Below are 12,247 nucleotides of genomic sequence, written 5' to 3'. Positions count from 1 at the left end.
CATGTAAGTTTAACCATGTTTCAGTCTTGGTGTAATGGTTTATTTCCCTCCACTTCCTTTTTGATTTTTTCATAGTTTTGTCATGAAGAAAAGGAACAGGTTGACATATACACTGTACTGCACTGAGTTATGCTCACTGAGAATAGCCTGTGTGCACATTAACGTCCACAACAAGTGGTCAAGTTGTAAAGACTGACAGTTGCACCTTGAGGTGAACTTGAGAAATGTATGGATGTTTTTGTGTCAACAGTGTCACAGCTCATTTCAATTTTATTTTTTTGTAATCACATGCACTTGTTACACTGTACATTTCAATGAAAGTAGTAGTAATAGTCATAGTTATATATTATAGGCAATATGCTTATTTGCTGATTATAAAAGAACTACTCTGGAAAACTAGGAATAAAGCTATTTTTGCCACAATGCTATCAAACATAAACTAAAACATGTTTGCCACTGATGCCAAACTTGTTAGCAGAAATTTACAAGAGGTTTAGTATCACTGGCTACCACAGTGGTGATAGTAGTAAGAGTTATATGTTATGGGAAACATGCTTATTTGCTGTTTTAGCAGAGACTTAAATAAGCAAACCTCTATCATACCTGTGAATTAAATATGAAGCTACACCCAAGCGACAAGTAGGTTAGCTTAGCTTAGCTTAGTCCAGCTTAGTCTAGCCGAGTTAAATGACGTCATGACGATTTCAGTTCAGACTGTTTTCAAAGTTATGCAGCAACATTGCAAACATGTGAACCTGCCAGTAGCTTTAAAAATTGAATGTAATAATTGCTTGATAAATAAGAAAGCCACTCTCACATATGTGGATTAAATATGACGCTACAACCAGGCAGCAATTAGCTTTGCTTGACTTAGCTTAGCCTAGCGTACAGACTAGAAACACTTGGGAAACAGTTAGCTTGGCTCTGCCACCTGCTAGCCCCTTTAAAGATATATTAAACCACTTATTCTTTATCAAAACTACAAGTTATTGTTTTGTATAGATGTAACAAATGGGATAAAACATGTTTACGAGTGAACAGAGCTGCTGGTCGGCAGGTTTAATTGGCTTTGGTCAAAGTTACCAGGCTAGCTGTAAGCTAACCTCTCCTAACAAAGCCTTATATTTAATGGATGTAAATAAAGTTGCTATTGATGTTAACATCTAATTTTATGCCAGACTTCTCCAAAACGTTAACACTTAACCACACAGTCATATTACTATCAACAAATGGTTGGTACATTAGCAGCTAGCCTACAGTTTCATTTTAGTTAGTTTAAGTCATGTAGAAGCCCCCAGTAGAAGTTATTTTCAGGTTTAGCTCATGTTAAACTGTGAGGTTATTGAACACTGAGGCAACCTGAGTCACCCTGACACTGTTTCATAATTATGTATTTCCCTGTAGCTGCAAGTCAGCAGATGCTCAGCTGATGAAGTCTGATGAGAGGCACTTGACCACAGTTACAAATAAACAAAAAAAAAATGAAAATAAATACACATCAGAAAATACAAAGTAGCTACTGTCACATCCCAAAATGTGTCATATTAACAACGATGCCTAAAAGAGATACAAATGAGTTAAGTTTAAGTTTGACTGTAAAATCACCGGGTCGTTGCTTTACCTATTGCTAACCGTGCTGACAGGTCCTGCTACGGACAGTGAGGTGCAGCATGGAGCGGTGTGGGAGCTCCTGGTGCGGCTCTCTTCATGGTTTCGCTGGTATTTGAAGCTCAGCGCCGCCCCTTTCCTCATCCTCCGCGCTGCGCCGCTCCGCACATCGGCGCACCAGCGGGACAGTCCGGCTGCACCAGCGGCTCGCTCGGACCTCCCCAACCCGGAGCGCGTGTCTGCTGGAAACGTAATTAAACCGGAGGCGCTTTGTCAATTCCCTGAGGTGAGTCTTTATTCAGATTGGCTCTGTAGTGTTTTAGGATAGAAAGGCTGTAATCCTCAGTGATAACTTAATGGGAATTTGATTTGCCTTTTATTACCAGTCATGCACAGACTGGGAGTGTGTTTGCTTTGAGTGCACTGACTTTGAAATGAGTTTTTGGGTGCAGATTCCATCATTGTGGATATTTAATATATCTTATAATATTCCTTTGTATTTGCATGACATTCTTAGTTTTTACTATGATATTTATACTCCTCAGATATGACTAGGCTGCTGTTTGGAGAGTCAATAACTTTACAAAGAACTTATCAATTGCCTGCTGATATCATTGTGTGACAATCAGCATGAAAATACAGTTTAGTAACTAATAGAAATGGCTGAAAAAGTTTCCCACAGACCAGAGGAAGAAAGCAAACACATTCAGTGTCAGATAAGGCAGCAGCATTAAGACTTGTAAAGATGTTGACTGAAACTTGCTGTATAGTGTTAATAGTCATGCTGTCTAAGGTCTTTTCTCATATGTCTGACATGAAACTCAATCTGCTCTGCAACATATTTATACCCAGCAGCAGCAGCAGTTGTAGCAGTAGTATATCATTACTATTTGCCCGCTGCAGCCTTGGTCAAAATAAATTGTGGCTCTGCTTTGATTTTTATCAGTCCGCCTTGTAATTACAGAACTTACGCAACATAACCTATCAATTTTCAGACATGTCAATGACATTTCCAAGATGTCCTCTGATTCAGGGGAACTTGACAGAGTGAAGTTGAAGCTGGCCAATGGCCTTGAGGTGTTTTAATTATGGAGACAAACAGGCAGCACAGTGTTGGACTCATTACAAGTCGGGGGCAGCGGCCTTATGACCCCACAGCCTGCCAGCGAGCCACCGGGGAGGCCACCATGTGAAATAGCACAACCACACACACACAAACACATAGAAAAGCCCGCCAGTAAAACAAACAAGCACTGTGGTGATCAATAAGTCAGCCTGCTTCAGCGATGATAACATGAAATCCAATAAACGACTTGCAGCGATGGATCCAGTCTCCCTCGCTGTACAGTGTGCGACTTTTTCATGTTTAACTAACTCTGTAATTCCCCGAGTTAATCTCCCCCGGGTAGGCGTACAGTATATCCTTCTTGACTGCATGCTTTGATATTGTCATTTTGGTCTCCTGTACGCAGCAGCAGATGGTTAACACATGCATGTAATATGTTTCCTGTACATCCCCCTCCACATGATTTACACTAATGATACGGCACTTGTCAAAGCACTTGATTAAGTAAATGAAAACAGACATTCCCTGTGGCTTTTCCTCTGTAGTGTTCTTTCTTTCTTTTTTTTAACCTGAGTCCTACATTCCTTTGAGGGGGAACCTCTGTGACCTTTAGGTGTCATTGACGCAGCCTACCAGGAAAGGGTCAGTTGCGGAGGTGTGAACTCAGAATATGTATTTTGCTGTATTTGTTTGCTGTATTTGTTTTCACACCACAGAGCTCCTTGGTCTTTTTTTTTTCGCCACACAAGGTGATGATGGGAAATCTGCACCGCCATCATTGTCTGTTGTCACCAAATGGTCACAACTTACTCATCTAACAGCAGGATCCAACCCCATAGTTAAAGAGTACAGCGAGTTTCTAAGAGATTGAGCGTGGTTCAACCCATCCATCAGCAGCAGACAGGCTACTGCTGTCAGTGGTGTGAAGGGACATTTGTGTCCCAAAATATCTGAGCTTGCGCCAGATTCAGCACTGGAATGTGTAGATTGTTTGGTCTTTCAGTGGTTTACCAGTGATACTGACAGATAGAAGGCAGCAATAGAATAATTACAACAAATAAAACATGAAAGTTGCTAAACTTAAATGAATATTGTTAGTGTCTACATCGCTCTTATTTTAAATATAAATAACTATTAACTGAATAAATATCTGTGGGTAATCAACTAAGAAAAAACCCTATAAATGAATAATGAATAAATTGTTATTGCATTTAACTACAGCTACAATCATGAGATAGCAGCATCTCCTACTGCTGGTCAGTTTGACATGTGACATTGCAGTAAACATATTGCGTCATTCGTGTTGCCAACGTGCTGTGTTCAACTGCTGTTTACAGATTTGTCCCTGCTCATCTACATCATGGAAAATGACCCTTAGCTACAGCAGCTCATTAGGCCTCAGTGTCCAGTGCATATTGAACCTAACGTAACCCCTGTTAGCTTCCCTCTGAGCTGGTAATTGGTCGATGCTGATTATCTCAAAATGACATTTAACTTTCTGACCAATGAATCGAGCTTTCATTAGTGTCTGTGGAGGCTAAATGATAGGCTGCTGGATTTTAAGGGGCAACCAAATTTAGTTGTTAGTTTTCTATACAAAAACAACAGAAACATATGGATCCTTTGCATTTTGTCAATTAAGAACCAACCTGTCACTATACAATCAAAACAGGTTGTTAAGAATATGATGAAGTTTGCATTGGTCTATAGGAGCGGTGACACTCGGCCTATAGGACATCTCCAAAATGAAAACTACAAGAATAAAAGCATAAGAAATGGAATTAGTAGGGTGGCAGTCATTAGCATGACTAGCTAATTATTTCTACACCTGACATTAGCAGCTCTGTCTATGCAGCGACACTAATTAGCATCACATCATATATAAAGTTATTAAGCCTACATTCATAAAACTTTCAGTTTTAGAGGCCATTAGCAACTCCTCCCAAAACTGTAGGCTTTTTGAAAACAGTAGCAATCTTTGTCAATGTTGTCAAGAATCTGTAGCAAGGTAACATTATCTTATGAAAATTAGATTTTTGGCAAATTTAAAGCAGAGGTCTTGCTAACTTTATGGCAAACTGTTGACTTTTAGGTGTATTCTTTGCTGCAGGTTTAGTAAAAAGTTTGCAGAAAGTTTGCCACAAATTCATATTTCATTTCTCAAATGTGTTTTCTGCGAGGCTAAGTGTCTTACAAATTATCCGTCGATACACCCACTTTATTCTCCAGAGGGTCACAGTGGGCCACGAGCCCGTCCTATCTTTGGACAGTGGCAGGAAGCCAGAGCACTCGGAGGAATCTTGCACAGGCCAACTAGCAAATTCAAGCAACCTTCTTGTTATGAGGCGTCAGTGCAAACTGCTGCACCACAGTTCACCAACAACTTCTTCTGAAAGGTATGACTAATGAATAATATTATTGCCAGAAATGCTGTCTGTAGCAAACATGAATCAACATGCTTACCACTAATTGCAAACTTGCTACCAGAAGGTCACCAGTAGGTTTTCATTGCTGGCAAACTGTGTTGGCAAACCACTGGTGAACATGTTTGCCAAACTTTTTTGCTTTATTGCGAAAATGTTGCTAGAAGTTTGCAACTCGTGATCAACCCGGACAAACGTATGACAACATTTTTTTGGTGAGTTAATGTTTGCACATTTTCTTTTGTATGAGCTGAGTTTTCAACCAAGTTGTTGAGCTAGCGTTAGCTTAATTATTAAGCTAGCTACTATTTAAAATATGCTGGCAGCAGTTATTATTTCAGGTGGCAAAATTGCCTGTCACTGGTTACAAACTAGAAAGTATTTTTGTTGCATATCTGCCACCATTATCACCGTAAGAATTTTATGTTTCACAACAGAACAGAAATTGTAGTAAAGAACAAAGGCGTAGCAGCAAAAACAAGGCTAACCTAACAGTCCATGGGGACAAATATAGCCTATGTAGCTCTTATGTGTGGGACATTTTATAGTTAAAAAAGAAGCTTCATTGCTCTTCAGTGGGAAATCTAATGGTTTTACCTCAAACTATCCCTTTGGCATTACTGCACTGCAATTTCTAACTTCTTACTAGCTGATATATAGCCTAGCTTCACGGCCTGTCCTGGTTGTTGTTTTATAAAGTGATGACAATGTCCTGGTCCTGTCCTGGAGGAGGCATACTTTAAATGTTTTGAAATTATAAGGCATCTTTGAGTAAACTTTGAGTATCATTTGAGTATCTCATTGCTGGGTCGAGTGTCCTGGTTTTCAGCAATCAAAATATGGTCACCCTATCCTAGCTACTGTACGCGGATTTCTGTGATAAGCCAAAATGGCCACCCTAAAACTTCCTCTGTAGCAAATATCATGTGAGGGAACTTGTGTGGGTTGAAAAGAAACAAGTTTATGTATGAACATGAAGGAGATATAAACAGAGGGAACAAAGAAGGCAAATTAGGACTGCCTGTTCCAGCAGACGGAGGAAGGAGAGAGGCTCGGAGAGTATGGATATTTATTGAGGCATGAAAATGTTTTCTTGGCTGAAGGGGAAGTGTAGCTGTGTTTTGCTTGGATTCAGACTGAGCATGGACGGTGAAAATAGGAACGTAATTGAAAGTCAAACGGTGACCCTGAAAAATGCGGCCTTATCTTGTATGTTTGTTCACCTGGTTAGCGGGGTTAGCGAGTGGAGGACATGAGAAGAGCGGGGAGGGGATAAAACACAAAGTCTACCGCTGATTTTACTCAAGACAAGCTGTAGCAGTGTAAACATTTTGAGTTACAGTCATCAAATGTGGAGATTGTGTGTGTGTGTGTGTGTGTGTGTGGCCCAACAGCTGTTCTATTCAAGCTGTTTCAGCCCTCATAAGTCAGTCAAGACACTCAAAGAGAAGAAAAGCAGAGAAAGAGAGCAACTAAAGAAAAAGTAAGGAAAGAATATGGAAAGAGGTGGAACAAAGGAAAGACGCAGAATGAGGAAAGAAACAAAGATTAAGTGCAAAGTGATGGGAAAAGACATGAAAGATAAAAGAAAGAGAAGCCAATTGGAGAAAAAAAAATATTAGAAGGCAAGAATGGCAATGAAATGAGAGAGGAAGGGAAAAAGAGAGAGAAAAAAAAATGGAGATTTAGACCCAAACATGGTTTCAATCTGCACGGAGGTTGAAAAGAAGGATGTTTGATGGTCGTAATCGAGAGAAAGACTCCACCGACTGATGCTCTGCTCAGGAATGTGTTCGTACACACACACAACACACGACACACACGGCTCCTATTAGACTGTGGTTACTCTGGTTTTTATCCAGCGAAGCCACCTCAAGAAAATACTGTACATAGTGACATGGAAACGTTGTATTGACTCTGTGATGTACGAACGCAGCAAAATCCCCTGAACGCTGCCTTGGACAGAAAAACAACTTAAAACTGAATCCAAAAGCTGGACTAAGTATTACATTTTAATGTGAAGCTCATTTTAATCACACACTGGGGCCGCAGCATCAATATTCATTGAGTCACAGAAACCAGATCACCAACGTCTCTGGAATTCACTGTGTGGGAACATCTGCAATACATCTTGTGCCAATCCACTGCTTAGTTGAGATGTTTCACTTGACACATGAAAAGTTTGACCTGCTGGTGGCACGATGAATCCATGGAGTTATGTCACTGGAACTCAACATTTCCTGATTCAGAACTTAAAGGTGTCACCCTCCAACAAAAAGAGGAACAATCATGCTGACATTTTCTTTCCTGTACTTTTTATTTTTTCTCTCATTGATGCCCGTCCATCATTGTGCTCCCCGCCTCTCACATCTCAATTAGCTCGCATCCTCTTATCTGAAATGTAATTGTCTATAGCATTGATTTCAAGGATGCTCATCCAAACATGTTTCTTGTTTGAATGTTAGGGGGAAAAAAAACAGCACAGAAAATCCCAGCACTGTTTCCTGCTTGGCTAGGCAGGCTCCAGCCTGATGATGCTGCCTGCTGCAGTCTATAGAAGCATGCAAAGCAAATAAAAGCACAACTATTGCTTGTGAATTATCACACTCTAAATCCAGCTCGTGCATAGATTAGAACGATTTTGTGTTCTAAAAAGGTTTGCTTAAAGTTAGAGTGCAGGGCTTTTAATAGGAGTCGCCGGGCAAAACATTAAACCAGCAATTATTGGTTTGCAACAGTTAAAGAGAGGTGCAACTGTAGTGATGGTGGCGGAATAGACTGATGCTGCTGCTGTATTCAGAAGTGACGACAGCAATTACGAGCAAAAACTCAGAAAGAATCAACAGTTTGTGTGTAATTACTCTCATTAGCAGAAGGTGGAGACAAAAGTTCTGCACTAATGGTGCTTGTTTATTTGGCTTATTTATACAAAAACGCTGGTGTCACAAAAGCAGATGCCAGGCTTCAAACTAGTAACATTCAAATCACAAATCCACTTCTTTAACCTCTGAGATAGCCACCACCTAAATGGCCCACTTATTATTTCTACCAGCCCACCATATATAGCAAGCTCCAACCATCCATTCCCTTCTGCCCTGATTTGCCATCTTTCCCCTTCACTCCTCTTTGTGAAAATGAAACTTAATTTTTTTTCCATCTCTTCCCTCTTTCATCACTTCTCACCCTGCTTTGGTTTTAACTGACTTTCTCCCTCCCTCATTCTCTATTATATTTCCTCTCTAACAGAAATCAGAACCAGCGGAGCAGCAGACCAGGGTGGCAGCAGCCAAGCCTTGCCCAGAAAGAGGCGCCCTACCGGGGATAATGGAGGAGATGAAGGATTAGGGGATAATCCAGGGTATGTCCAAGTCCCTGCTGTCAAGAGATCCCCTACTCTTTTCTGATATCTTAGACGAAGACAGGCAGGCTGCCACTGGGATTATAGCATTAAACTTATTACCTTTTAAAGATTCAACACATTTTTTCATCCTTGTAGAGCTTTTCGGCCCATTTTTTTCTGACGCCTGAGGGCGCTGGTTCCTGTAACTGTGCAACTCAGAAAACAGAGCAAGTGCAGAGCAGTTGTAGAGGGAGGAAGGAAGAACAGTGGATAGGATGTTCAGATAAAATGAGCTTTGCCCAGAGGTTTGAAATACATAAGACGAGTCAGAGGGAGCGACCCCCTCTGAGCTGTGGTCAGAGGTCTTTTAACAGGATTACAGGCAGAGACAAAAGGCCGGAGCTTTCCGTAAGCACACAGCCAGTAATTAATGCCTCCATGTGTATTCCTGTAATGCTGTAGGTTATCAATTAGGCTGAGGTTTTTCTTTCTCATCTCAAATAGCAAGACAAACATTTTCCCTTATTGGGGGCAGCACAAGTGCCATTGTGTCTGTAGCCACAGTCACCGGGGAGCTGTTTTAATCAGAGATGTAGTCTGTCGCTACAGTTCATGGGAACATGCATGAGGTCCCTGCAGGCTCATGCCGTCTCAGATTCAAGATCACACCTCGGTATACTGGTCCCTGGCGTCCCTTTGTGAGCCTCGATATGGCTTTGCTCAGTGCTGGTATGTGGCATGTTTCCTCCCTCTCCGCTCCCAGATGCCCCTCTTAAAACGGCAGCCAGGGGAAGTGGAGCGTAGGGCCTGGGACTGCGGTCAGCAGCAAATTAGAAGGGCTGCCTTGGACCTGACGCAATCCCCATCTCATGAACCATAGCAGGTCATTAATGAAGCCAGACGGGGCCGTGCATGCGTGGGAGGGCCCGCCGACATTTAGCTGCTGCAGTGGAAAGCTCTTAAAGAGAACCAGAGGTCCGTGTCAGGGCTGCTTTATGCTATCAAAATATTTTAGAATTGGATATCAAGTACTCTGCTGGCAAAGAACAACACATGACAAAAGGCCAATTTTTCATCTGCCTTCATTACAGACTTTCAGAGGTATGGAGCTGCAAAACTAAAAAAGGGCAGTGAAAGGGTGTCAGTCAAGACAAAAATATAAAACTGAATGTGTCATTTATATTACACAAACAATTCAAATAGAGCGTACAAAGAAACATAATGCGTTGTAGTGTTGATTTAACCTCAAATCAGTTGGAAAAGACAAAAGCTGCTAGTTGCAGCTAACGAGAAATAATATGATGGAAATGGAAACACGAATATATGTGATCTAACTTACTTTGTTCAGCTGATATACTTTGTCTCTGTTACAAGAGTTACTACAATACAGTGTCGCTACAGTATAGAGCATGATAAAATGTTGTGTATGTCTTGTTAGCATCAGTTAGCTTAAAAGGCTGCTACACCAGCTATAATCCATAATATATTTTTATGCATGTTATGAATTTCAAACCATTGTATTAGAAAACATTGATGGAAACAGAAAACTGATAAAAAACTTTACGATTTTGCCAAAAAAATTACCAGCTGTTCTTTTTTTAAAAAAAAAAAAAAAAGACAAGACAAGTACTAGCTGACGCAAAAGAATAAATACAGCTTTGGCAACATCTCTACATTTTTCTTTCATAGACGTTTTTTTTCTTCTTCTTCTTCTTTGTTCTGACAAACACTGCACAACCTAGTTTATTTGTTCCAAAGCAGTTAATGGAAACACGCTTAATCCAAATTTATTTTGCTTATTTTTCTGCAACATTTTAAAAAAGTGTCCTCAAATTTGCTGGACAATTACACGCAAACACGACTTCGGTCTGTTCTTGTGTTACTCACACACAATAAATTTAGAAATGGAAATATAAGATTTTTGCATGAAAACATAAAAAAAGGAATAAATAAATGAATAAAAACACCAAACATGAGCTGAAAATTAAATCGAGCTAGGCAATGGTAAAAAAAAAAAAAAAGAAGAGTTAAGTTCATTTAAAATAAATCTTTACTCTTTTTTTAAATTAACTAATTGGAAGTTAAATATTTTTCACTAGACCTTTTAATTATTTTACCAATAGTTCTGTTACTGCAGTTGCATCTTAAACAAGTTTATTTTTCAACCTGATGCTTGCTTGTATTTCGACAGTTTGGGGGCTCCGTACACCAGCAGTACAGCTAGCAACAGTAATTTTCTTATCAGGAAAATTTCATTATCTCTTCCTATCTCGCTGAGCATACTTTGCCTGTTTATAAACAAAACTAAGGCCGTTGAATGAGACCCGCCGCTCCGCTTTGAAAACACGATAAGTCTCTAGTGAAGTAAAATGAACTTTGTATAACCTGCTCGCTAGACAAAGCAGGACAAAATGGAAGCAGGAATTCCCTGAAAGTCCACCCTTTTTGTGGATAAGAAGCAGACTTTGGTTAGTTGCACAGAGGAGTGACTGTGGTCTAAATTTAGATGGTTCCAGACCAGCGGACACTTGGAACGTGGAATCCTAAAAACCTGCCGAAAGACAGCTCCGAGCAGAAAAAGAGTTTACTCTACAACTACCACAACAGCTGCAGGAAAGCACCGTGGTCTCAGCTTCCACAGTATAAGATGCAAATGTCATCCAATTCTCTCAGTACACCTCAAAATCAAGTACATCCCTGTCACATTTTAAAGATAGACGTTTTTCCTGTTTTTATTCTCAATAGATGGCTCCGTGGTGCAACCGCAGAACCGTTTGCAGCTGGACTCGGACCTATTTCTGAGCTGATGTTGACAAAGCCAAAGCCCAAAGCAAAGCCCGGCAACCTGACCACAGTCCAACTGGATCGGCTGCCTACAGGAACACAACTGCATAGTGTTCTCCTCAATTTATGCCTGTTTAATTCAGCCAGCTATGCATAACAACAAGCTGCAAAGAGTGGGACAGAATTTGGCCTGTACGTGATAAACACAGTTGATATTCCAGTGAACTATTTGGCGTTGCAGGCCTGGAGTTCAGCTCTTCAGACTCAGAAATTACACAGTTTCACAATCCTGGAATCACATTTGAGAGCTATTTCCAGGTCCATACTTTCGCCTGCTGAACTGTCAATGCCTTTGGCAAAAATCTAAGAGGAGCTGAAATTTGTTGTTCAATTTTGCCTTTCTGTGGGATTAAAAGCAATTCCAGGAATTGTTTCAAGTTGAAGAAAGCCATTCACCCTTTGTGATCATGAATCTTCAGGAAAAGCTGTCGGGCCTCAAAGGCCTGGTGTCACACTCCCACAGCAAGCGCCGCTACAAAGGCGACCTCACGGTGGACATGATCAGCCCTCCTCTGGGTGACTTCCGACACACCATGCACGTGGGCCGTGGTGGCGATGTGTTCGGGGACACCTCCTTCCTCAGCAATCACGGCGGGACGGGCAATGGAAACAACGGGGAAACAGATTCCGTTTCCAGTCCTGACAACAAGATCGGAGCGTTCTTCTCCAGGACGCTCCGTCAGATCAGGAGAGGCTCCGACAATCGACCCAGAGAAGTATGCAAGGATCTGTCGCCGCCACCTCCCCCCGTCTCTCCAATCATCAAGAACGCCATCTCCCTCCCCAGGCTGGATGTGGATATGCCTAATGGGAGTCCCACCACCAAAGTTCTCTTCCCCAGTTCTCAAAGCACACCGGAGGAGAAGAAAAGCTCTTATGGTGAGTGAGAAGGAATCTTTTACTAGTTGCTGCTTATCCAATATTACATCCACAATAGATCAAATGATTGTGTGTACAGCCAGATGG

General features: G+C 41.1%; 1 protein-coding gene across 2 annotated transcripts in view; it reads left to right on the top strand.

Moving 5' to 3' along the window:
• The first annotated feature begins 1,778 nt into the window (after positions 1-1,778).
• Positions 1,779-12,247, top strand: part of cdc42ep1a (CDC42 effector protein (Rho GTPase binding) 1a) — a 16,217-nt gene continuing 5,748 nt past the window's right edge. The window contains exons 1-3 of one of the 2 annotated variants that reach the window (XM_008296773.1): positions 1,779-1,894; positions 8,344-8,455; positions 11,183-12,160. In XM_008296773.1, coding sequence (XP_008294995.1) covers positions 11,689-12,160 — 472 coding nt within the window. In that variant the 5' untranslated portion in view covers positions 1,779-1,894; positions 8,344-8,455; positions 11,183-11,688. The remainder of the gene's footprint in view (positions 1,895-8,343; positions 8,456-11,182; positions 12,161-12,247) is intronic. The other variant, XM_008296774.1, reaches the window with a different exon arrangement.

Source organism: Stegastes partitus, unplaced genomic scaffold, assembly GCF_000690725.1.
Source record: "Stegastes partitus isolate 25-593 unplaced genomic scaffold, Stegastes_partitus-1.0.2 Scaffold1151, whole genome shotgun sequence".
Lineage (NCBI taxonomy): Eukaryota > Metazoa > Chordata > Actinopteri > Pomacentridae > Stegastes > Stegastes partitus.
Note: the sequence above shows the minus strand (reverse complement) of the source record. Positions and strands in the feature narration are given on the sequence as shown.